This window comes from Chanodichthys erythropterus, chromosome 22, assembly GCF_024489055.1.
Source record: "Chanodichthys erythropterus isolate Z2021 chromosome 22, ASM2448905v1, whole genome shotgun sequence".
NCBI classification, from domain to species: Eukaryota; Metazoa; Chordata; class Actinopteri; order Cypriniformes; family Xenocyprididae; genus Chanodichthys; species Chanodichthys erythropterus.
In genome coordinates, this window is record NC_090242.1 from 20,961,753 (window position 1) to 20,989,592 (window position 27,840).

The window sequence follows — 27,840 nt, forward strand, 5'->3', positions numbered from 1 at the left end:
GTTTGACTGTGACATAGGGCTGAGAAGAGCACTTCAGTCTCTTGACAAACTGTGATGGAATATGACAGTTTATAGAAACACGTGTGGATTCACAGAGACATGAAACACGGAGCCCCTGGGTGAGTAAACTTATTTCAATGATGCTGTATACTTAAATGCCTCAAGTGTCAAAATGTGCAACAGGTTATTCTAAAAATATATGTTTTTAAATATTTGAATGTAATAATAATAGCTGTTATTTATTATACTACTACTACTACTGCTACTATTATTATTTGTTTAATGTATTTGATAAGATGTGGCTTGTTTTTCCCAAATTGTAAAGAATGAAGACAAGTTAGACCCAAAATTAGTGCATTTGCACTTTTACAATGGGAATATTGGAGATCTTAGTGTCAATTACAGAGTATTACAGTTTGTTAACTGATCAGATTTTGTAGAAATTTGCCTCCAACTATCAAACTTAGAGCTGTGATTGAAATAATCATTATTAATGATGTTGAAGACATCATAATTGATCTAGTTCCACTGATTTTGCACATGGTAGCAGCCAAAGATGTGATTTTCGTCATAGTTTGTTAATTGTAATCGTACAGAGGGACTGACCTCATTATAGCTTTATTTATTCATTCATTTATTTTATGATGAGCAAAGACTTTGCAAATCCATTTTCAGTCAGTTAAAAAAATGTGAAGATAATTATTGTTGTGTTGTATTGTATTGTATTGCCATATAGGTCCCTAACTGGTGAATGTGATTTGACCAAGTGCAACATGCTTCTGGATCAACATCTTTGTTAATCCTGGAACAACATTCCAATCAACCAATAAGATTTGAGGGTCAAGTTTACGGTTTATGTCAAGTTTAGGCTTACAACTAGGGTTAGGTGCTTCTATCTATCATTTCCCTCTGATTTTAGGGATAAGTTGTGAGTAAGGATAGGTTTGGGGGTAAGGCTAGGGTTAGCACTAAATTTTCGGACAGCTATGTTGTTCCAGGATCAACAAAATATGTCTTACTTGGCAAAATCACAGTGACCTAACATGTGTACATGATCAATGTGTGTTTCAGACCGCTACATCTGTGTCACTCCCATATGGGTTTTATGATTGTGTGAAAATGTCACTCATAACTTGTTAATGAGGCTTATGGCTTATGTTTTTTTGTCACCACAGATTGTATTTTATCCCTTTAAATGCAAATGCCAGTCCGTGGTGGCGTGAAATGAAAAAAGAAGTTGTGTGGGAAGGTGTCAAAATTGGTTATTGGAGGGTTTGTCAGTGCTTATTCTTTTCATAATGTCAATCAATGTCATGTTGCTTTGTTTTGTGAAAGAGAAACCAGTCAAATCAGAACAACTGTGTTTTAATAATAGGTTAATGACAATAACTTCCCAAGAGTTATAGGTGTTATCCTTATTGAAACACAGATCTGCCTACTTCATTGATATATGTTTAATACAACCATGTTTTAGTTTTATTGAAAACTGGTCAATAAGCATAGTTTGTGATACATCACTTTAGCATGCAGTTTAGGAATGTTTATCATTTAGATTTTAGGAAAGAGTTTGAAGTTCTTTTATAATTGTACTAACCAGTTTACTTAATGCTTTTATAAAAAACAGGAACGTCCCACATTTTATCTGGACAGATCTATATGCATCAGACAGTTAACCAAGTTTGAAATCCCTTGAGCCGGAGGGAATGGTGGGATCTTAGATTGAGACAAGATTATTGAAAGTTAGTGTCGGTTCACATAGCATCAGCTTTCGTACAAATTTTTTCTGGGTCAGTTGAAGAAACGGGTGCCATTCCCAGTTTGATTTTAAAGTAAAGTTTCATAAGATTTGAAACATTCTATAATGTGTTTAAGAGTCATTCAATTGTCTTGTGATATCTTAAGCTAAATTAATGCATTTTGGGACATAATAGCTGTATTGCTGATAACAGGGTTAACAGTTTTAGTTTGACAAGCCTTGTGCTCAAGATAATGAAAAGTTGCGAATTTAATCATTTTTATACAGTAGATGTAAACTTTTCATTTGTCAGTTGTTTAATATACAAAATCATGGTAACAGGGTTGACATTTTAAAAATGTCTCCTACTGACAGATGAGAATAAAGAAAGACAAAATGCTAGATTTTGTTAAATGATTCATCAAAAAAAAAAAAAAAAAAGAAAAAAAGTGATGAATTTAGAGGAATTTCTACAGAGCCCCTGAGGGGACATGTGAGGAAAAATTATATTGCAATGCTTTTGCGTTCTCTCGCAAAACTATTGAGTTCCAGAGAAATGTTGTTTGCATGTAAAACTGCGCATTCGCTTGCAAAGAACTAGGGATGCATGATATATCAGCCACCATATCGATATTGGCCGATAAATGTTCATTTTTAATGTTATCGTTAACTGCCTGATAACAAAATTTGGCTGATATATTAAAGCCAATAAATAATGGATTTTTTCCTTCAGCCGAGACACTTCAGATGTGCACTGTCCTCCATTATGGTTTTGAATTGCTTAAAATATGATTGAAATCACTTCAAAAAGGAAAATACAGTTAAGTGCAACATACAGTGCAGGTCTGTCATTAAGGCTACATAATATAATGAGAACATTATAATTGCGTACTTGGGACATGGCTTTTAAAGGTTTGAAGCTTTGATTGTGTTTATAGTGTGCAATATAACATGTGTTCATGTTTCGCGTGTAAAAAAACACAGTATTTCTCACATAATTTACTTATCTGTATACCGCTGTTTCCACTGTCATAAAAACGGGCTGATGACTTCCTTGTTCTATGAAGTCCCTCCTTCAGAAATACGTGCCAGCGGTTCCTGTGTTGTGATTCGACAGCAGCTTAGCGCTCCTTGCCCGGAAAGGTCACGCCTCTTACCATAACGTGGAGATGCACATAGTTTTACATGTGGATTATTGTGGTGTTGTGCCGAATGAACACAAAAGACAATAATTCCCGAGAGACTGAACTCTTTAATCTCCACAAGCAGCGACAGAAAATGTACAACGTTAGCACTCACTCAGAAGAGTACCTCATACGGAAAACAGCCATATACATTATGTGCACTGCAGTCCAACATTAAGGATACCACAATTATAATTTTCGGGAACCGAGTTAAACATAAATTGTAACCATTGATCTCTAAGTACAGCGTCCCTGGGAAGGCCAAACAAAGGTGATTGGACTGCGGGATGAAAATAACAGCGTTTCGACGACATGGCGACGAACACACTCTACAAACGCAACTCTTGCTCTTCTCTGTGGGAGCGCAACAAGACCACGCCCCCTTTTTTGTGTATTCCTGTGGGCGGAGGTTAGTCAAAAAACTGTTTTAGTGACGTCATTAAAGAAGGAAGTAGAGGGGTGTAGTCCAAACTGGCCGTTCGATGTAGGCGACTTCTGTAAAATAAAATATCTCGCTTGGCATTGAACTTTGAGCTTTAAAATTTTACAGATTTTATTTATACTCTAACAACAACATTACACACTAACTAAAGTTTGAAACATGGGATCACGAAGAACGGGACCTTTAATGGTGAGACTTTTGTTTTTGTAATCAGGCTCTCAAACATTATATAAAAATTATGATTTAGATTTATCGGCCAATATATCGGTTATTGGCTTTCAAATAAAAATAATCATCGGTTATTGGTATCGGCCAAAATTTTCATATCGGTGCATCCCTACAAAGAACACAGAAAGTTTGTGAACGAATGCTAAGTTTCTCAGGTGAACGCAAAACGTTTGCGCGAGAACACAAAAGTACTGGAAAATAATTGTTCCTCCCATCTCATAATCTTTTCCATCGCCATGTCTTTTAAGGGGTTCCACAAATTTCTATATTGACACATAAAGTTGCCTTCAGATGTTCGTTGTTAAATGTACTGCTTTTTTACATGTACATATCAGGGACACAAATGACATCTTTTTGTAGAATGACCTTTTTACTCTCTCTACAAGCATCATGTGTAAATCAGCTGTCCTTTATGTGTTTAGAATAGCCTGATTTGTTTAGTGTGTTTTATACAGGGCTATAATAATCATGTGGCTCATTTGAAACTCAAAAGAAAGCAACAGAACTGGAAAGAAGTGTCCAAGCTGTCTTTCTAATACCCACTTGAGCCTCCCAGCTGGGCAAACACATCACACGCTTCCAGTGTTTACCCTGCGAGAGCTCTCTCCACTTCTGCATGAGTTATGGCTCAAGCGCCACAGGCACAGGGTGTGATTTGGCCACTGTGTGTATTAACAGTGCAATGATGAAGTGCATGTGCTTTGTGTTAAAGTTTTTTCATCAATATTGTGTTTCGAGAATATAATAAGACTTCAATTTTCCAGTTTTTCCTAGCCTTTTTTTGTTTTATCCACAGCCCTGTCAGTAAAACTAAAGAACCTCTTTATCAACATCAAACCAGAAATGTGTTTGTCAGCAGCAAAAACATCTATTAAGTCAATAAAGTGTAGGGAAAGATATATTTAAAGGGTGCCAGAGACTCATCTTGGCTCATATTCGCATGTTGTACCCCAGAACCCCAACGTGTTGATGCTTTAGTCTCAATGCTCTCATGCTGAAAGAATATGACTGAGTTTGGGATGTGAGAGAACCCAAAACAGTTGTGTTTGTCCCACAGGAGAGGGACTGCAGTTTCTTGTGTGAACCAAACTCCATCTGACCACTTCCTTACAGATGACCAGTGATGGCCACGGCATCAGACTCAGCGGATGAGTAAGAACCACCTCAAATATGTTTACTACATAGATTAGTATTATTTTTACACTGATCAAAATTATAAACGCGACACTTTTGTTTTTGCCCCCATTTTTCATGAGCTGAACTCAAAGATCTAAGACTTTTTCTATGTACACAAAAGGCCTATTTCTCTCAAATATTGTTCACAAATCTGTGTTAGTGAGCACTTCTCCTTTGCAGAGATAATCCATCCACCTCACAGGTGTGGCATATCAAGATGCTGATTAGACAGCATGATTATTGCACAGGTGTGCCTTAGGCTGGCCACAATAAAAGGCCACTCTAAAATGTGCAGTTTTACTGTGTTGGGGGGTTTAGCTTCCCTGAGACGGTTTCTGACAGTTTGTGCAGAAATTCTTTGGTTATGCAAACCGATTGTTGCAGCAGCTGTCCGGCTGTTTCAGATGATCTTGGAGGTCAAGATGTTGGATGTGGAGGTCCTGGGCTGGTGTGGTTACACGTGGTCTGCGGTTGTGAGGCCAGTTGGATGTACTGCCAAATTCTCTGAAACGCCTTTGGAGACGGCTTATGGTAGAGAAATGAACATGAACGGGCAACAGCTCTGGTGGACGTTCCTGCAGTCAGCATGCCAATTGCATGCTCCCTCAAAACTTGCGACATCTGTGGCACATTTTAGAGTGGCATTTTATTGTGGCCAGTCTAAGGCACACTTGTGCAATAATCATGCTGTCTAATCAGCATCTTGATATGCCACACCTGTGAGGTGGATGGATTATCTTGGCAAAGGAGAAGTACTCACTAACACAGATTTAGACAGATTTGTGAACAATATTTGAGAAATAGGCCTTTTGTGTACATAGAAAAAGTCTTAAATCTATGTGTTCAGCTCATGAAAAATGGGGGCAAAAAGAAAAGTGTTGCGTTTATAATTTTGTTCAGTGTTATTCATGTATAATTATCTGCATATTTTTATCTACAGCGCAGTGGATCCAGTCGTGTCTAAACACACTTCGAGGATCACACTGTCTATTGTCCTGGTGACCATCATTATACTGACTGCGCTTGGTAATTTGCTTGTGATGGTGGCTCTTTGTAAAGACAGACAGCTAAGGTAATGGTGCTTCATATCTACATTTAAATCAGTGTACTTTTTTGAGGTAAAAAATAAAGCTTAATATACAAGATATCTAAAAGAAAGCTATTTGGAGTTGAAAACCCCAAAATGTGGTTCTGTTTTTAAAACATTGCTATTTGTTTGAGAATCCCGACCAGCCTCACATAGTAACCGTGGCTCAACCAATGGTGTGAGTTTGGGGTGGGGCTATCTGTTTTTCCAACCAATGGCAGATGGGGGGGGGGGGGTTAAATTGCTGATGAGTCATAAAGCTCTTGGATTTCATCAAAAATATCTTAATTAGTGTTCCAAAGATGAATGAAGGTCTCACGGGTTTGGAACGACATGAGGTTGAGTAATTAATGACAGAATTTTAATTTTTGGGTGAACTAACCCTTTAAAATCTTATGCAATTTGCTTCTCAAGTACATTTATCTCATTTTTAAAGATGCTTAGATATTTTCTTTCTGGAAAGTAAGACAAAAATGCAAAGAAAATTATTTTTGCAATTAACTTTATATGAAGTTATAATGCACCCTTTTCACATTTTCCGGGGTTCTTATAAGTGCAAGTCGTCATAGTTGGGTAAGCTTCTATAGTGGTGTATATATTATGTGGTGTATATATATATATATATATATATATATATATATATATATATATATATATATATATATATATATATATATATTATACATATATTTGGTCACCTTTTCTCAAATAGCAAGAGATAAAATCCATGATAGCGTTTTTATGATTTTACAAGAGAGGAACAAATATTGAGAGACTGATTATGTTGGTCAGAAGAGAGAAAGACTCACTCAGCTGTTGTATTATACTGACTGCGCTTGGTAATTTGCTTGTGATGGTGGCTCTTTGTAAAGACAGACAGCTAAGGTAATGGTGCTTCATATCTACATTTAAATCAGTGTACTTTTTTGAGGTAAAAAATAAAGCTTAATATACAAGATATCTAATTAATGACAGAATTTTAATTTTTGGGTGAACTAACCCTTTAAAATCTTATGCAATTTGCTTCTCAAGTACATTTATCTCATTTTTAAAGATGCTTAGATATTTTCTTTCTGGAAAGTAAGACAAAAATGCAAAGAAAATTATTTTTGCAATTAACTTTATATGAAGTTATAATGCACCCTTTTCACATTTTCCGGGGTTCTTATAAGTGCAAGTCGTCATAGTTGGGTAAGCTTCTATAGTGGTGTATATATTATGTGGTGTATATATATATATATATATATATATATATATATATATATATATATATATATATATATATATATATAATATATATATTTGGTCACCTTTTCTCAAATAGCAAGAGATAAAATCCATGATAGCGTTTTTATGATTTCACAAGAGAGGAACAAATATTGAGAGACTGATTATGTTGGTCAGAAGAGAGAAAGACTCACTGTTGTATCACTAATACAACAACTCAGCTGTTGTATTAGAACTCGCAGTAACGTTAACTATTTTGTTTTTGTAATTTAAAGCAGAAGTAATATAACATAATGTACAATATCTCACAGAAGTAAGTACACCCCTCACATTTTTGTAAATATTTTGTTATATCTTTTCATGTAACAACCCTGAAGAAATTACACTTTGCTAGAATGTAAAGTAGTGAGTGTACAGCTTGTATAACAGTGTAAATTTGCTGTCCCCTCAAAATAACTCAACACACAGCCATTAATGTCTAAAACACTGGAGTACACCTGAAAGTGAAAATGTCAAAGTGTCAATATTTTGTGTGGCCACCATTATTTTCCAGCAATGCCTTAACCCTCTTGGACATGGAATTCACAGGTTGCCACTGGAGTCCTCTTCCACTCCTCCATGACGACATCACGGAGCTGGTGGATGTTAGAGACCTTGTGCTCCTCCACCTTCCGTTTGAGGATGCCTCAATAGGGTTTAGGTCTGGAGACATTCTTTAGCAAGGCATTGGTTGTCTTGGAGGTGTGTTTGGGGTCGTTATCATGGAATACTGCCCTGCGGCCCAGTCTCCGAAGAGATAGATTCATGCTGTGCTCATTCATGGTTCCCTCAATGAACTGTAGCTCCCCAGTGCCAGCAGCACTCATGCAGCCCCAGACCGCTTGACTGTAGGCAAGACACACTTCTTTGTTCTCCTCACCTGGTTGCCGCCACACACGCTTGACACCATCTGAACCAACTAAGTTTATCTTGGTCTCATCAGACCACAGGACATGGTTCCAGTAATCCATGTCCTTAGTCTGCTTGTCTTCAGCAAACTGTTTGCGGGCTTTCTTGTGCATCATCTTTCGAAGAGGCTTCATTCTGGGACGACAGCCAGTGTGCTGCGTATAGTCTGAGCACTGACAGGCTGACCCCCCACCCCTTCAACCTCTGCAGCAATGCTGGCAGCACTCATACATCTATTTCCCAAACACAGCCTCTGGATATGACGCTGAGCATGTGCACTCAACTTCTTTGGTCGTCCATGGCGAGGCCTGTTCTGAGTGGAACCTGTCCTGGTAAACTGCTGTATGGTCTTGGCCACCATGCTGCAGCTTGGTTTCAGGGTCTTGGCAATCTTCTTATAGCCTACACCATCTTTATGTAGAGCAACAATTCTTTTTTTCAGAGTTCTTTGCCATGAGGTGCCATGTTGAACTTCCATTGACCAGTATGAGAGAGTGAGAGCGATAACACCAAATTTAACACACCTGCTCCCCATTCACACCTGAGACCTTGTAACACTAACGAGTCACATGACACCAGGGAGAGAAAATGGCTAATCGGACATTTTTACTTAGGGGTGTATTCACTTTTGTGGTCAGCGTTTTAGACATTAATGGCTGTGTGCTGAGTTATTTTGAGGGGAAAGCAAATTTACACTGTTATACAAGCTGTACACTCACTACTTTACATTGTAGCAAAGGGTCATTTCCTCAGTTTTGTTACATGAAAATATATAATAAAATATTTACAAAAATGTGAGGGGTGTACTTACTTCTGTGAGATACTGTATAGTGTTAAAAATGTATATTCATTTTGAAAATGTAAAAAAATTCCATACAAAAGTTCCATGAGTGTGATGAAGTATCATTAAATAATTTAAACATGAGTATTTTCTATACACAGACACTGTTTTGTGCTGTGAGTTAATGTTTATTAATGCTATTTTTTGTTTATTTACTGTTCTAAACATAGAAAGAAGAAGACCAACTTCTTCATCGTATCCCTGGCATTTGCAGACCTTCTAGTTGCCCTTGTTGTGATGCCCCTGGCAGCCATAGAGTTGACCACAGGTCAATGGAGTTATGGAGAGACGTTCTGTTTGATCCGTACCTCACTGGACGTGCTGCTAACCACAGCATCTATTCTGCATCTGTGCTGCATTGCACTAGACAGGTGAGTGATCATGAAGCTAATATAGTAACAAAAATGACTCATGTTCTACACAAATAACTGCTTGTGTTTCCATGGCAATATTGAGAAAAATAGACCATGTTATCATGCATTTAATAGTTTTGGGATAGCAATTTTTTGCTAGATTTGATCATATTTATTTTCTCTCTCTCTCTCTCTCTCTCTCTCTCTCTCTCTAAAAATATATAAAAACTTTTTCTAAACAGAATTTTGGCATTTAGAGGCTTTCTGATTTCTGAGGCTTTCAGAGGTCTGAGCCCTGTAATCTTGCATCACCAAATTACAATATGCTACAATTCTTTTCTGGTACCCTGCTTTGATATACTGTACAGAGATAAAGTCTGGCCTGTATTGTGATGTCTAATTTATATTTTTGTCCAGTTTCTAATCATTATGTGTCTTGGAGTGAACTGTACACTCACACAAAAAAGAAACGCATAATTTATGTCTTCACACTAACTCCAGGGGCTTGTCAGCGTGTCAGCTAATTATGTGTAATTTGCTGTGTTACGTATACAAATACTCTCATGCTCACCCATTGGGAAGACTGCAGCCCTCTTGGCCTGAAAGAGAGCAGCTGTGATTTATGCATCGCACCTGGTCCATATGGCAGTAACATGACTCATTCTTATTCTCTCAAAGCCTCTATCTATCTATCTATCTATCTATCTATCTATCTATCTATCTATCTATCTATCTATCTATCTATCTATCTATCTATCTATCTATCTATCTATCTATCTATCTATCTATCTATCTATCTATCTATCTATCTATCTATCTATCTATCTATCTATCTATGTTTTCCCTCGAGTAACAAATTCTGTTTATCTATCCCACTGTGTCATCAAGTTCTTTCTCCATCCATATGATTCCAATGACTCATAATGTCTTTGCCTCTGCGGTCTCCAGTGAGTGCATATTTTCTGGTTGTACAGGAAAAGATCAGCAGAATCATCAGGGTATATCAAAGTACAGTACTTAGGGACGCATTGATTACGAAAGACACCGTACTGCCTGACAGCATCCATGAATCATTCTTCAGATATTTGCAATTTCTGTCTTGTGCAGGTACTATGCGATTTGCTGTCAGCCTCTGGTCTACAATAACAAGATGACACCTGTGAGAGTCTCAATGATGCTGGTTGGATGTTGGGTCATCCCCTTTTTCATCTCCTTCCTTCCCATCATGCAAAGCTGGAATACCATTGGAATCGAGAGCTTTGTAAGTGAGGAGTTGTTGGGTGCATTCCTCTTGTTATGCTGATGTATTCTAAACTTTTTAAAGGGATAGTTCACCCAAAAATTCTGTCATTTGCTCACCCTCATGTTTTTCCAAACCTGTATGAATTTCTTTCTGCTGAACACAAAAAAAGATATTTTGAAGAATATCAGTAACCAAACAGTTGACCGGCCCCATTTACTTCCACAGTATGGAAAAAAGTACTGTGAAAGTCAATGGGGGCATCAACTATGAACCTTGGTGAGCATAAGAGACTTCTTTCAAAATCTTCTTTCAAAAGGATCAAATGTTATCGATCATAACATGAAAATAATTATCAGTTAATGGTATCAGCCAGAATTGTAATCGATGCATACGTAATAGTTTTTTCATTTTCTAGATCGAACAAAGAAAATTCAACTCTTCCCGTAATTCAACTTGTGTGTTCATGGTGAACCGACCCTATGCCCTGGTGTGTTCGGCCGTAGCTTTCTATGTGCCTCTGGTGCTGATGGTTCTTGCCTATCAGCGAATCTACGTCACCGCTATGAGTCATGCTCGGCGAATCGGCTCGCTGCATCGGGCCGGCTCGGCCCCTTCTTCAACTTACCCTAACCATGACCAACATGGCTCCAGTCGCATTAGGAATGAAACCAAGGCGGCCAAGACGCTGGCTGTCATCATGGGCTGCTTTTGTCTATGCTGGGCACCCTTCTTCATCACCAACGTGGTGGATCCCTTCATTAATTACAGCGTGCCCTGGCAGATGTGGACTGCTTGGCTCTGGTTGGGTTACATCAACTCGGGCTTGAACCCGTTCCTCTATGCTTTCCTGAACCGGGCTTTTCGAAGAGCCTTCCTTATGATCCTGTGCTGTGGGGATGATCACTATGCCCGGCAGGAGGGCTTTAGTCCGAGCAGACGGCACTCAGAGTCTGTCAATGGAACCTCCATTTCTCTCAGGTACAGTTAGTCCCTCTTGAACACACTGAGCTTTCAGAAATGAGTTCTGGGAGAAAAAAAATGAAAGATAAGGTTGTATATGAAAAGTGTATGTAAGAATGTTGGTAAAGTGCTCTTGATGGAGATTTCTGGGTGGACATCATGCATCATTAAGGTCCTCTTCCTTTTTAATTTAGGGGCCATTTACACCAACGTTTTATTTATGTTTGCCGTCCATTTTTGTAAATTTTTAGTACATCGTTGTCGTGTAACCGTACCCTTAGTTGTTTGCTACAGCCATGAAAAGTAAAAAGTGCATATATATTCTTGTACACCATTTAAAAGTTTGGGGTCTGTAATATTTTTTAATGTTTTTAAAATACTCTTTATACTTGCCAAGTACAGTAAAACAGTAATATTATGAAATATTACTACACTTTAAATGAGCTATTTTCTGTTTACTTATATTTAAAAGCATGCAAGCCCTTTTTTGTAACATCATTATTACAATCTTCAGTATCACATGATCCTTCAGAAATCATTGTAATAAGCAGATTTGCTGCTCAAGGACTATTTTTAATTATTATCAACGTTGTTATCAAACATTATTTTCAATGTAAAATAGTTGTGCTGCTTAATATTTTTTAGGATTATTTGATGAATAGAAAGGAAAAAAGAACAGCATTTATTTGAAGCAATGTTTTTGTAACAGTGTCTTTACTGTCACTTTTGATCAATTTAATGCATCCTTGCTGAATAGAAGTATTAATTTATTTAAAAAATAAAGGACTGACTCCAAACCAATTTTTTAATAATATTTTTTTTTGTTTTTGATATTACCATGAAATTTATAGAAAAAAAAGATAATGTGTGATCATCAAAAAAATAATATTAAGTCATAAGTTGAGCTAAAGTTTAGCTAAAATGTCTCACCGTCCAGTTTGTATTTCGTAAAATTAAAATGGAATGCCAATATTTCTCATCAATAATTATTATTTTAATGATTTTGCATTGTAAGTATCATAGCTTAAAGCTGAAAATGCAACCCTTAATTCTATACAATATGTTTATCAAGTCCTTATCCTGCAAAATGTTGAAGATGATACAAATATTAGAAATTATAATGTTAATGTAGACTAGGCTCTTTGCATTATCATAAAAATTATCTTTATAAAACTCTTTTAGAAACATGCTAATTCCATACAGCTTTTTACAAGACACTTAAAAATGACATAATTGGCTAGAACACGCTCTGCAACTTTGAAAGTGAAAAGCTGTGTTTAGCCACAAGAGCTGGTAGAATATTCAGCAACAAGTCTTTCCACGTTTCCAGTTGTTTTTCTTCTCATGGTTTCAGACTGTTTTAAGTGGACTCTGCCATTACAAAGGTAATTACCCACACACTCATTTTGCATAAGTATAGATGACATCATTGTGGCTCTTGATCAAAACAAAAGCACGTGTTTGTGACCATGGAATGTTCATTGCTCTGAAACTTTATGATCTGCATAAAACAACACAGGCATTGTAAATACACCACTATTTATTTTCCCATCTTTTATTTGTGCATTTCTATTATTGGTGTGTGTTTTCCACCCCAGACGAATGAATTACTTCATTGATGTTTTGACCTTTTTGATTTTTGTAACTAAGGCCAGTACTCTGAATGTCTGTGCTCAGTGGTTTGCCGTCTCATCCTAGCAAAATACTTGTTATTTTATGTGCCAATATAATGGGTGGATCCTCATGATTTGCTTTGTTACAATGATGTTTTGGGGAATTATTCCCCATTTTATTACTTTTAAGTGGCTCTAGACAAACCGTAATGTTTAATTCGCATGAGTAGTCTCCTTTTTTCTTACTTTAGTGAAAAATGTTAGTCTTTGAAGTCCTATTTTGCTATACATTATTCAGGAAACAGTTTATTATTCAACCACTTAACTGATACACACATATATATATATATAGGTCAATCAGGTCAATCAGGTCTGTATTTACCCCTTCCCAGTCAGAGTCAATCAAAATGGATAGGCAGCATCAGCTTAGCAGTTGTGCGAAATGTAAATAAAAAAAGAGAAAATATCACGATACACAGCCACCTTTAAAATGTACCTGCAATATCAAGTTTTTTTCAATAAAAGTCAAAACCAGAGGATATGCTGCAAATTCAAGGCTACCCAAAAAATGGGCTACAGACTACTTTCCCAAGTGTATTCACGACTTTGAGGATTGATGCTGCCTTTATGTGCTATAGGAAATGTCATAATTCCCACTTAAGAAGTCGTGATTACAAAATTGTTGCATTCAAGTGCTTTGTTGTCGGAATGAACAGGACTCATGGAGGACACCAGGTTTATTCTTGCCTATTTATTGGGAAAATCTTATTAAAACCAATATTATAGGCCTATGTAGTGTCCCATGCACTGACAACCATATAAACATTCACAGTGCTATCTAGATAGTCCGGTTGCTGGCGATTCTATAATTTTGGTCAAATGCAGGCAATTTTCGCTGTGTATACAATACACTTCAAAGGATTAAACATATAAGTAAATGTTCATGTGCAATTTTTACCCAGGAAGCTCGTATTTAGGATAATTTCGATAGCACGTGAAGGCAGCATTAATTAACGATTTTGCGTTCACAAAGTCTAGAAAAAAGATTTTCGGTTGAAGGTAAGGCTTATTTTCCATTATTTCTGGGCAAATACTATGTGTGCTGTTGTCGATTTGAAATTTGTGGAACAGTTTTCTCTTTTAGATGGTTGCTTAGATGCTTGTAAAGTTCAGTGTGTGTGTTTTTCTGCTGTGCGCATCTGTGGTGCTGAATTCAGCTGTTAATATGGTTGCTTGCAACAGTCTTTCTTGGGCTTGCTTGTATGTTTTTTTTAAACATATGGTTTTGCATGTAGTCCTCATACATGCCTTTTATGATGGAAATAAAGATATTTAGTATGACATGTTCATGTTGCACTAGCATATAAGTTGTGGGGGAGGGAGGGGGGCACTTCAAATGTGGTCACCCTAGGGCACTACACTGTGTTAATCCGGGCCTGTATGCCAGTGCATGTTGCTTTTTAAATCAAAACAGCTCAAACATGCATTTAGTCTTTAGGCTCAAGCCTTGTCAGGCATTAGTATATATAATAATTAATAAATAATAATTGGTTGGTTCTCAGATTTACCGCCCTCTGAAATTTAGTCCCCTGTTGATATTATTAGGCTATATCCAAATTAATAGTAAACACTGGGCCCACTTAATTGCTTTAACATCTTCGATTGCTACAGTGTTTCATAAGCTGTAAATATAAGGATTTAAAGGTACACTTAGTCTCTTCTGTGAGAGGCTGCTAGAGAATCTGTCCTTGTGCAACATGAGCAAATATGGAGCGAGAAATGAAGTGAGGTTTTGTCTGAAAGCTACAGCCTTGATGCCTGCACGAAGCATTTTAGCACTGCATTTTTCCCACTTTGTTCATTATCAGACTGATGATTGGCGATGCAGAAAAGGTGTCAGAAAACACAGGTCTCTCTGCTTCTGTTTCCATAGAGACTTCTCTAATGGCCACCATCCAGCAAACCTTAACTGTCAATCACAGCATTTCATATTTTCCATATTCTACACATTTTTTCCTCAAAAGTTCCGGAGGTATGTCTGGAATGTGACGTTCTCCCAACCGAGGAACATTTGGGCGGCTTAGCGCTATAGCCATGTGGTTTAAGTCCGCACTCTACTCATGCGGAGGGCTTTGAGTTGAGCTTTCTGAATCCGTTCAGTGGTGGCCGGACTCACGTTTCGCTCGATGTGACTGAAAAAGTTTGTGATAGGAACTTTGGACCTTTGGCTCAGTCAGAACCAGGTACCACAAAAGCTTGTGGAAATAATAATGCAGGACCTTGTCCATAACTTTTTCAGAAAGATATGTACATGTTAACAAGAAGTTTGAAGGTAAACTTCTCTTCGTTCAGGTTCAGCCAAGGTCAAATCAAATCCTCCACATAGCCGTAAAACACAAAGCCAAGAAATAAACCAAAAACATATGAGAGAATGTTTTATTGCTACTCAATTCAATTTAATAGGGAGCTTGATTCAGGAATGAGAACATCCTGATAGCATTCTCTCCTTGATATCTTTTTGAATAGAAGCTGAGATGAAGGTGGTCACATGTTTTATGGTCCTATCTTAGATTAAGGACATTGTTGTTATTGCTACCTATAAAAATGTCCCATTAGATTTTAGGCTGGTTAATGGTTTAAGAGAGAGAAATTCAATTTGATGGCTCTGTGCAATGCCGTGGCCCTGGACCCTGACATCGCTTTTATACAGAGCTGGACAGACCTGTCCAACACACTGTGATTGAAGCCATTTTGAAGCTAACTCTGCTTTGTGATGAATTTGACACTGCAGTAAAGGCCTTAAACATTGAATAACTGTTATTTTCTGCCATTAATATCTCAGGGTTAACAAGAGCAATGGGTTAATGTGTCTGATTGATTTTACAAAGTACTTTACATGCTTTTCCTGCTTGCCGGAGCAGTTGTTATTTCAGATTGATCCCAGAAGTGGCACTGTTTTAGCAACCCATACAAATAGTGGTGAGCAAACCTAAAAACGGGCATAACTATCAAAGGTTTTTTAAAGGTGCCATCGAACGTTTTTTTACAAGATGTAATATAAGTCTAAGGTGTCCCCTGAATGTGTCTGTGAAGTTTCAGCTCAAAATATCCCATAGACTTTTTTTGATTCATTTTTTTAACTGCCTATTTTGGGGCGTAATTAGAAATGCGCCGATTCATGTTGCGGCCCCTTTAAATGCTCCCGCTCCCCCGCCCCCGAGCTCTCGACTGCCTTAAACAGTGCATAAACAAAGTTTACACAGCTAATATAACCCTCAAAATGGATCTTTACAAAGTGTTCGTCATGCATACTGCATGCATGCATCAGATTATGTGAGTATTGTATTTATTTGGATGTTTACATTTGATTCTGAATGAATTTGAGGCTGTGATCCGTGGCTAACGGCTAATGCTACACTGTTGGAGAGATTTATAGAAAATGAAGTTGTGTTTATGAATTATACAGACTGCAAGTGTTTAATAATGAAAATAATGACTGCTCTTGTCTCCGTGAATACAGTAAGAAACGATGGTAACTTTAACCACATTTAACAGTACATTAGCAACATGCTAACAAAACATTTAGAAAGACAATTTAAAAATATCACTAAAAATATCATGTTATCATGGATTATGTCAGTTATTATTGCTCCATCTGCCATTTCTCGCTATTGTTCTTGCTTGCTTACCTAGTCTGTTGATTCAGCTGGCATATGCAAATATTGGGGGCGTACATATTAATGATCCCGACTGTTGCGTAAGTTCTTCTGATTCGCCTGTTCTTCGGAGGTCTTTTAAACAAATGAGATTTATATAAGAAGGAGGAAACAATGGAGTTTGAGACTCACTGTATGTCATTTCCATGTACTGAACTCTTGTTATTTAACTATGCCAATATAAATTCAATTTTTAATTCTAAGACACCTTTAATTATTGTTAATTAGCTTTCCGTTATAAACTATGTTGACTATACTTTATATAACAAATCATAAAATGTGCTGGAGTATTGCTGTTATTTTGGTTTGACTTTCAGCATTGAGCAAGACTAAATTGTTAGACATCCCAAAATACAATCATTTTCTCACCCTCATGTCTTTCTAAAGTTTTCTAATCTCCACAGTAGTGTTGCTAATGTTAACAAAAAACTTTTAAATCTGTTAAAAGTCAATTTTGGTCATTAAAATTAAGCTCAAATAAAATAAAAATATTGGATGGAAAAGTTCAAGCTTGAAAACCCTTGATCACCAATCACTTTTATTCTATGGAAAGGAGCAGTTTGAACTTCCTGCTAAACATCTTTTATTTTCCATGGCAGAAAGTAAGTTACATGGGTAAGGAACAACATGAGTAAATTATGACAGAATTTTCATTTTGGGATGAACTATCCATTTAATCACCAGTTTTAAAGGGATGGTTCACCCAAAAAATAAAAATGATCACATGAATTACTTACTCTCAAGCCATCCTAGGTGTATATGACTATCTTCTTTCAAACACAATCAGAGATATATTAAAAAATATCCTTGCTCCTCCAAGGTTTATAATGGTTGTGAATGGGGGAGCCACATTTTGAAGCCAAAAAAATAAAAAAAATGCATCCAACCATAATAAAAGTAATCCATACGGCTTCAGGGGGTTAATAAAGGCCTTCTTAAAACTTTATAAATTCAGATAACTAGCTTCCAATGGACAACCATCTATATACTACACAAGTAGACATGCGCCAAATGAGTAACCCCCTGACACGATGTAGGAATATCGTTAGCTTAGACGTCTCTCGCGGTTCAAACAAATATGGCTGTTCAACAAACTCAAGCCCCTTTTCTCATATATTGAAATCCTCTGACATTTCTCTTTAAAAATGATCGGTTTAGACTTCTAATTTGTGACCGGTGTTTTGTTTTGCTCTATCCTCTGCGCTTCCGCGTTCATCATTATGTCGTGCGTCAGGTCAGAGGATACTCTTCCGCCACAAATCGATGCGTACGGCCGTCTGCTGAAAGCTAGTTATTATAGTTAATAGTTTCAAATATAGATATTATTCTTAAATCATTGCTTGCTTCAGAAGGCCTTTATTAACCCCCTGGAGTCATATGGATTACTTTTTTATGGATGGATGCATTTTTTTTATTTTGGCTTCAGAATGTGCCCCCCTTTCACAACCATTATAAACCTTGGAGGAGCAAGGATATTTTTAATATCTTCGATTGAGTTGCCTAAAAGAAGATAGTAATATACACCTAGGATGGCTTGAGGATGAGTAAATCATTGGATAATTAAAATTTTTGGGTGAACTAACCCTTTAAAGACCACTTATTAATTCAATTATTTCTTTGATAACTGTTAAATGAGCTGAGATTGAAAAAATAATTAGATAATCACTGGTAACTAGGCAGCAACCTGAACACATTTTATCTTTACCGTTTCTCTTGTGAAGTCTAAATGAGCTTCGGACTGAGCATTTGAAAGGTATCCGCTATAATCCAGTGCTAAAGATAATGTTTCCATTTTTGGTCAAAACTGCACCAGTTTCACTCTCAGCTGCACCAAATCCTTGTGTTTCAGGTTAATGTCAGGTCAGGCTATGAGTCTGGTCATCAGACTAATGGATAGGGTCTTGCATGCATAGCTATTTTAAACAGTTTCCCCCATGGTTTTAGAAATGTTCACAGGGAGTCATGCTGGGTTTTTTTTTTTACGCTGTCTATTTTTGGCCCTGTCACTTTTTTTTAAGACATTTTGCCATTACTTTTAATTGTGAGCATGCTGTTAAATTCAATTACCGTTTGTTCAGGGGTCCAGAGGTTTGTCCCCCTGGTATCCTGTGAAAAAATAGTTTTGACATTTATGTATTTCTTGTTTTCATGTCAATGGCAAGTTGATAAGGAGTTCAGATGGTTTGTATCCCCTGGTGTCCATGTGAACATATGGATCCAATGTAAAGGCAGTGCCAAATTTGTCAGGGATGATTATTTAAACATAAAAGAGCAACAGAGATTTGGCCAGGCAGAATTTCAGTATGGCCTCTTTTGTCATTTTCAATGACAGTATTGAAAATGTTTAGTTTTGTATCATTTCTTTCCCATGCAGAATGTGCATGGATTACTCGAGAATGTGGCCTGATAGGTTCAAGAGAGGAATCCGTATCCTCTTCTGATTTGATTTGTTACAGATGTTTGGGATGTTTTTAAGTGATCATACTACTTCGATGTGGTTATATTTGATTTGGAAAACAAAATGAAGGTTTGTTTGGTTAGATATATTTGCACACATTCCCTAGCCCTTTCATATTTTTGACCACCCATACTGCCTGTTTTATGTTTAGCAATGTTCACAGTTAGCATAATGCAGTTTGTTGTGAAAGTAAACTTGTGCGCTCAGATTCAAGTCACACTTTGATACGAATCATTATTATTGCGTGCCAAAACGGTCATGAGAAAATTAAAAAATAGAAAACATTAAATTACTTAGATTGATGAAGAAGTGCAGAAGAAAAAGCAGAGGATAATATCAAATATGTATTTTTTTATTTATTTTTTTTACAGATGACTGAGAGAGACTGATTACTACATTCAGACTTAATTACTTTAAAGGCAGAAGGCTGAGTGATGTTAACGGATGCTCCTCTTCTCTGGCACTAATTGGTTTGTGCAGTTACTTGTTTGGTTTAATTTGCACATATGATTCCTAATCAATATCTGCAAATAATAGAGTTAATGAACAGTCAGCCATTATCACAAAATAAACCTTGCTGGGGTAATGGACTACCTGCACAACTACATTCACCGTACTTATTATGGCTCAGACATTTCCGGTGTCTGTGTTCAGCATGCCTACATACAGTCAGTTACTCATGAGAATGCAGATTATTACTACGTTTCAGGGCTGTGGGTTTATTAAAACAATAGGTCATGTTCAAGTCAAAGATTAATTATATTGAACCTGCTGAAATGTCCCTATAAATATATTTTCTTTTTCCAAATGTGCATTCTGAATAACGTATTTCCCTGTACACTCAAAAAAATAACTCTTTGAACGAACAAAAAAATCATGGAAAGGACTTCCACATGATTAAGTTGCTTTATTTCAGCATTTTGCGATTCTGTTATTCCAATTTAATGTACTTACGTTGGGTCAACTTAATTTATTAAGGTTGATTCAACTTATTTACTATGGTTGGGCACAGCTTAATTTAATAGTATCAGCCCAACTAATTTGCAATGTTTTGGAAAATAAATAAAAAGCAATAAATAAATAAATAAAAAATTAATTGTTTTCATATACATTGATTTTTACAATTAATTCTTGTTTAGTTTTGTGATTTACATAACTTTTGTGATGTTCTGTGTTAGAAATCTAGATGTGATACTGGATTCATCCTAAATTGCCTTAACCAAAAACATTGTAAAGCCTAAATTGATCATAAGCCCATTGGCGGCAATGGTTTTACAATCAACTTAGGCTTACAATGCTTTTGGGAAATGCAACCCAGAGCACTACCACAGTGATTACTTTCTTAGTGAAGTAATTTGAAAGTTTGTTAGCAAGTCCTCAACCCAAGCACAAGTGCAACAATTCACCACAATGGTAAAACTATTAATTAACAGAAACTTTTAAATACCAACATAATAGAACAGTAAACATTAGAAAGTCTTTCCATTTTCTCATCTTCCTAAAAACTGCTTAAAATAACACTTTACTTCAACATTTACACTCCTAGTTCAGCCCCTTTGCAAAGCATGATGGAAGTGAAAATCCTGTTTGATTGAGTCCTGGTTGGGTTTACTTGATTGAAACATGTTGTTTCAAAATGAAAACATCAAGTTAAGTCAAAGAGTAATCGTTTGAAACCTGATACAATGGTGTTGAATCAAAATAAATTGTTTAAATAAACTGAACAGCATCAAAAAATCTTTTTTTTTGAGTGTATTAACCTGCAGCAGTCTGTTGCTCATCTTCTCATTTGTATGTTCCCATTTCCTCTGATAGCAAAAGAAAAGAATCCATGATAGAGTTTCCACAGGAAAAAATATAGAGAGATTGATTACAGCAGTAAAAAAAGAGAATAATGTCAAATCTGCCATCAGCCGTTGCATTAGAAACACTTGCAGCAATTTTTGTAATTTACTGCAGAGGTATATATAAAGAGGTACTATAAATATAGGGTATATATTTCTAAACAAAATTAAAATTTGAAAAACTTTACTAGATTTGCGATGTTGATAGCTGTAGCTAACATGTCTCATCACAGTGAAAAGGACACATGCAGTGTTGCGGGAACTCCAGGACCAGGGATAGGAACCACTAAAGGTTCCCTTGTACGTTACGGAAAAATCACGCATACACCCCACATGGATTTCGCATCAGATTCAAGTTATATGAATATATATAAACCCCAATAGCTTCAAGCTAAAGACAGAAACGAGATGAAGCCAGAGATCAGTCAAAAAAAGCTTCAAGACAGACAGGCTGCTCTTTATACAAAGTTTTCAAAGCTCAAAGCCTGCCTGGCGTGTTGTAGGAATCTGTTTTGGCATATGGGGAGAATTATTGGACATTAGGAGTATAATGTAGCTCATAAAGGGGGGAACTCATCTGAACTGGATTACTGATCTTATCAATCTCAGTCTTATAATAGAACAGCTCATGAGAACGGCATGAAGATGTGCCTCTTGACCCTATAGGGTTCTTTGTTTCTTTTTGGACAGTAATAATGTTTAGTGCTAACTGCAAAGTGCAAGCTGCCAAATTATTATTATTATTATTATTATTATTATTATTATTATTATTATTAAGGTTAAATAGAAGTAAATTGAAATAAAATTTGACCATCTGGTCAGCAATATAAATAAAAAAGTATGTCTCGAGAATTCCCAGAAATTTATGCATTTGGAGATCTTAGTAATGTTCATATTTTACACATAACCCACCCCGGTATGCACATTATGTACAACTGACAAATAACAATCCTGCTGCACAGAGTTGCACGGCATTCTATGAGTAAAAAGTTCTAATAATTTAATTTAAAAAGGTTTTTAATATTTGACAGTTGATTCAATAAGAATAATTGGTCCCACTTTATATTAAATGGCCTTAACTACTATGTACTTACATTTAAATTAATAATTTGATACAATGCACTTATTGTGCACATACATATTTTTACATTGTACTTATATTTTAAAAACACCTGCATGTAATTACATCTGTAATTCATTTCTGTAATTACACTTATAATTACACTGTTGACCCATCCCTTAACCCTTAAACCTACCCATACCACCAAACCTGTCCCTAACCATACCCATATCCCACCTCAATAGCAGCAAAAGTGTTTTGCAATTCAATATGAACCCAATAAGTACATTGTACTTATTTTTTGATGTAAGTACATAGTAGTTAAGGCCACTTAATATAAAGTGGGACCGAATAATTTGATCAGATTTCATTCATACATTCAAGGTTAATCTCATTTTCTTGGGCATTAGAAGCACACATCTTTACTTCTAATAGATCAGGATTCATTTACAAAGCAAATGTATTACTGAGGAAGAATTTCCACTTTACTCAAATTAATTTGCTTATTGCTTTGCAGAACCTTGTACCAGAACCATGTGATCATGAAATGATGTGTATTATTAGATATGTATACCGATCTCATATTATTCAGACATTTTAGTGTTTTTGTTGGCATAGTCTATGAAAGAACAGTGGCCAGTTGCATAAACTTAGCCACTATGTTAAGGCTGTGTCTTAAGAACTAATTTAACTCTCAATTAGTCAAGAGGTAATCAGTCTTACTTTTCTGATTCAAATTAGACCAAATTTTATGTAACTGACTTAAGCTTAGGACCTTGAAGAAAAAAAATTACTAACTTTTAAGACTGTCTGAGCAGTTTTTGCAAATAGCCCCAGATAATTCACCCAAAAATGAAAATTCTGTCATTTACTCAATGTCATGTTGTTCAAAACCCATTCACAAATTGATCTCACTGAATCAGAATATAAGTTTAATGGAAGAAAATATTGTATATAATGACTTAAAGGTCATGTCTGTATCTTCCTAATAGCTAATTCCTCATTCCTAATAGAGTGGTGCATGTATAACTTCACTTTGTTAGTATCACACTGGTTCCTCGATTAAAAACCCAATAGGATTTTTCCATAGGCTTTTGGATTATCGCAAAAAAAACAAGCTCTGTGATCAACAAAAGTTTATGATACTTACACGTTTTGTCCATCAAAATCATTTTCACAGATGAACACAACTTTTATGAGTTTTGAAGCATAAATGCAGTCGGCAGAAGTATAAAACTAACGGTGGGCTTATGAACGAACTACAGTCCCACGACAGCGTCACCACCGCTAAGCTTCCGACAACTCTTTCAGTCTTTATCTAAAAAACATTTTCCCAGAAAGTTTAGTTAGAATAGTTTATAAGAGCACAATAAGCATAACGAGGCTGTAAAAGCGGACTGAGCGTACCTGTTCGGTGTGATGACATTTAATAACCGCCTCTGTAGTCCCATTTAGCCACTTTATAACAACTGCCAAAATCATGAGTAGGTTAATATTGATGTATTTTATGTAAAACTTGAAAGTATATTGTGCTTGTGTTAACCATGGACCTTATTTCAGCCATTTACCCAAAAACCCATTCAAAAAACCCATTGATTTAGGGACAATGGAACCGGAAGTGCTAAAATGCTCGCTTCCGCATTTTGGCCTACAAATTTACGTTATACCTGCACCACTCTACTGTATCAGAAGTCTTGAAATATATTGTAGCTGTCATGTGGACCACTTCTATCCATTTAAAAAAAAAAAAAAATTGCATTGACATGCTATAAACTGAGAGGTTAAATCTTGGAGGTCCAATTCTAAGAAGGAAGCAAAGCCAGTTGGAGAGATGAGAAAGTGATGAGGAACTTAGTGAGTTTATGGCTTGTGTAACAGTCAGGCTGAGAATTCCTCAGTCTTACCCTGCCGACCCTCAGCCAAGATTCGCTCGAGTGAAACTCACGAGTCAATCACTCTATACTCCCCTAGCATACTTGAACCCAAAACACATTCTTTTAGCTGTTTTGCACCACCAAACAGCTGTTGTTGTGCTGTACACAACAACATGCTGAGGACAGAACCCTCTGGAGCCCTGTTCATGCAAGACAAATTGGATGTAACACTCATGCTGTCCATACTGAAGAGTTTTTTTATTATTATTAGAGTGCTCAGCTTAAATGCATGATAATGTGTGAATGTGCAAAGAGTGCAAACTTTCATCCTGGGAAGATCTGCAGTGAGCTCAGGTTCACTGAAACCTGCTGTAGTCGTGAGATAATGCAGATCAAGTGCTAGTTTTAGAGTTTCTGCCCCACATTCTGCTCCTCCATGATGATGGTTTCTTTTTTGTCATTATGCACCAGCTACAGTAATTCAAATGAAGACGTAGGAACAATTTGAAAGTGAAAAGAACACATAATTAACTTTGTTAGCTTGGCCCATGAATATAAGGTGATTATTCACCCAGCAGTTGCAACCAGTGCCAGAAATGAACTTTTAACCTTTTAGCTGTACTCTGATTACTGGAAGTGCTAATTGCAGTTTCAAATTTGAATGTCTGCAAGGGCTTTACAAACCAGGTGTCAATAGAATATAGATAGGTGGACAGCATACAACATACTTAAAGTCAAGATGTGATACTTATGGATAAAATTAAAGAAAATAATACAGCAAGGACACATTAAATTGATCAAAAGTGACACTAAAGACAATTATTATACAAAAGACTTAAAGGTGCTAAAGAGGATCTTTACGTCGACTGAGAATCCAAAGACTGTTAGTGAGTTATGAGCGAAATGAGCGCATGCGTAAGAACAACCCCCTCCTTCACAGCTCATTTCGAGGGAACGCCTCCCAAAACTCGTGCACGAGTATTGGAACACGAGTGTTTGTTTACCACCGGCATTCGCTGTATCGGGTTAGTGGATTCATTATGTTGGACTCACCGCAGGTAACTCATAATCTGCAGTTGTTACTCCTGTCTCCTGACAAAAACATTGCATGCGGCGCCTGTGGAGTGTGGAAAGTTACTGGAGCGCGCAGTCGCTCTCGTCTCTCACAAGGAAGGTCATGGCAGTGATTGACAAGCCAGGGGGCGATCATCGCGTAAACAATTGGCTGATGTTTTTAAGGCCCTACCTCGTGCACAGATGATATATATTAATATTATTCCTTACAGTGCACCTAATAAATAGTCTTTTATCAGTTAGTAAAGACAGTTTCAAGTAATATTGCAAAAATGTATAAAACAAAACATCCTTTTTAGCACCTTTAATAAATGCTGGTTTTTTTTTTTTTACTTTCTATTCATCAAAGAATCCTGAAAAATATGTATCATGGTTTTATCAGCAGCACTGATTTTGGATCATGTGACACTGAAGACTGGAGTAATGATGCTGAATTTTAAAATATATTAAAATAAAAAGTTATTTTAGATTGTAATGATAGTGCACAGTATTGTTTTACTATATTTTTGATCAATGATACTTATTTCTGTCAGGACCACTTTTGTCAAAGATTATTGACAATTAGCATATAGTTTGGATTGGCAGTATGGTTCTGTTCGGGGTAAGAACTCCCTGCCCATCCATGCAGCCTAACATGGATAAGAGCAGGGAGAACAGCGATAACCCCATAGGGTAAACAGAACAGAACCAACAAATATGTATTGGAGATATCAATTAATGTTCAATAATTTAATATACAACATTAATTCAAGAATTAGTCTGATTCGAAGGCGAATCAGAAGGCCAAGTACTGACTGGACGAGAGGAGGAGCTGGGGATGGAGGAGGGTAATTAGCTCCAGAGAAATGCGATAAGCTGCTGATAATACTGATGGACCTTATACTGTATATAGTAAGCCATGATAGGACTCATATTCCTATAGGTAAATAGGGTCAGCTGATGCAAGCTTGCCAGAGGTGAGTTGCCAGACTAACACTACGCTTGATTTTTGGTCAAGAGACTTACATTTAAAGGATTAGTTCACTTTCAAATGAAAATTACCCCAAGCTTTACTCACCCTCAAGCCATCATAGCTGTATATGACTTTCTTCCTTCTGATGAACAAGATTGGAGTTATATTAATAAATATCCTGATGCATCCAAGCTTTATAATGGCAGTGATAGGGATCAATGAGTATGAGCTGAAGAAAGGACTTCCATCCACATCCATTCATCATAAACGTGTACTCCACACGGCTCCGGGGGGGATAACAAAGGTCTTCTGAAGCGAAGCGATGCATTTGTGTAAAAAAAATAAATAAAAAATCAATATTTAACAAGTTATGAAGTAAAATATCTAACTTCCACCAGACAGCCCTCCGTATTCAACTGACGAAGGAAGTGTAAAACTCTTGCAGTGCATAAAGCTTACGCTACGTCCTACGCCTTGCCTATTCAACTTACGGAAAAAGCTTAACTGACATGACGGCAAGGTCTGGCGGAAGCTAGATATTTTACTTAACTTTTATGGATATTAATATGGATATTTTTTTTTACACAAACACATCGTTTTGCTTCAGAAGGCCTTGGAGCCGTTAAGGATTCCTGCGTATTTTAGCTGAACAACTTTTTCTTTTTTAGTTAATAAGACATCGTAACAGGGACATTTAGAAATTGTATGTCCAAAGTCATTCCAAAACAGTCCATAAGGCTCAATACATGTACAAAGAATCTTTTTCTGAGGTTAGTTTGTTTCTGGTCTGATTCTGTCTTTACTTCCATTACTTTTGATTTGTGTTTTTGGCGTTTCTCGTTTTCCTGTTCACATCTGTTTTCATTCACTGTTTCACAGAAAACTTGCATTGGACTGCATTGTTTTCTTTTCTAAGAAAGCTTCTTTTCCAATGAATCAGAATATAAATGTATGTTTTGTGTTTTGTTGTCTTCAGATTATCATTTCTTCAAAACCGAAGATACAGCGACAATTCCAACCGATTTCTGTCGAGTGAGCTGGAATCACAGGAGTCTGTTGGTGCATCATAGCCAAGATTTCAGAAGCCTACAAATGCAGTTTGATGAGAACATACAGATAATGGTCTACATACGAATATATGCCGAATCAAGAGATTTCATTGCAGTTCGATTTTTGATGGGTTTTCACCTTCAGTGATAAATCACAAAGATTATTTATAGGCCTATTTCACACCGAAATTCTACAGTGTGTGAGGAAGATGTTAGCATGCAGGCATTTTATCAGATGAAAGCAAACAAATAATACGCCCAGGAATGATCAAGGAAATGGTTAAAGATTGAAAGAAAACTGCTCTATAAAGAGATTTCTTCATCCCCTTGAACATTTTTCAAGCTATATGGGGTTGTCAACTTACTGCTTTTCATTTCAAGCTATATGGGGTTGTCAATTTACTGCTTCTCATTTATGTAGTTCTCATCTTTCAAATTAGAAGGAGCACGTCTGCTTTGGCTGTAAAGGCTAACAATGACAAACATATACAGTTGAAAGTGGCCTGTCATTTAAGCATGTGGTTATTCTTGCATACAGTGAACCTAAAATGCTCATTTTCAGACTAAGGAGTTGATACTCCCTCTTTATTCAACAAGGTATTTATGTTGTACATGTACAGTTTTGACTTCTGTGAAAAGAAGCAGTGGCTTGTCACTGTGTGACATTTGTACTTTTACTGTATCACTGTGTAATCGAACTGAATTTAATGTACAGTGTATCTGGACGATGAATCTAAAAACTTGTCAAAGTTTCATAAAACTGCATAAAAACGATA

The 27,840-nt window shown here is 36.5% G+C and overlaps 1 protein-coding gene across 3 annotated transcripts; it reads left to right on the top strand.

Annotated features, from left to right (window-relative positions):
• On the top strand, nucleotides 1–27,636 carry si:dkey-247m21.3 (5-hydroxytryptamine receptor 4). 3 transcript variants are annotated; one of them, XM_067376173.1, is made up of 8 exons: nucleotides 1–119; nucleotides 1,176–1,276; nucleotides 4,647–4,741; nucleotides 5,706–5,837; nucleotides 9,039–9,239; nucleotides 10,329–10,482; nucleotides 10,880–11,442; nucleotides 26,992–27,636. In XM_067376173.1, exons 3-8 carry the CDS (start codon nucleotides 4,713–4,715, stop codon nucleotides 27,083–27,085), a joined length of 1,173 nt encoding a protein of 390 aa, XP_067232274.1. In that variant the 5' UTR covers nucleotides 1–119; nucleotides 1,176–1,276; nucleotides 4,647–4,712; the 3' UTR covers nucleotides 27,086–27,636. The 3 variants fall into 3 exon arrangements, with proteins under 3 accessions (XP_067232274.1, XP_067232273.1, XP_067232275.1); XM_067376172.1 differs by having other exon boundaries at nucleotides 1,176–1,272; XM_067376174.1 differs by lacking the exon at nucleotides 1,176–1,276 and having other exon boundaries at nucleotides 7–119.
• Nucleotides 27,637–27,840: the final 204 nt, after the last annotated feature.

Bases quoted from the DNA above. Each gene is read 5' to 3' on its own strand.
- si:dkey-247m21.3 (XM_067376173.1), top strand. From the start codon at position 4,713: ATGGCCACGGCATCAGACTCAGCGGATGA. The intron at 4,742-5,705 runs GTAAGAACCACC...TTTTATCTACAG, and splicing joins GCATCAGACTCAGCGGATGA to CGCAGTGGATCCAGTCGTGT. The intron at 9,240-10,328 runs GTGAGTGATCAT...TGTCTTGTGCAG, and splicing joins TGCTGCATTGCACTAGACAG to GTACTATGCGATTTGCTGTC.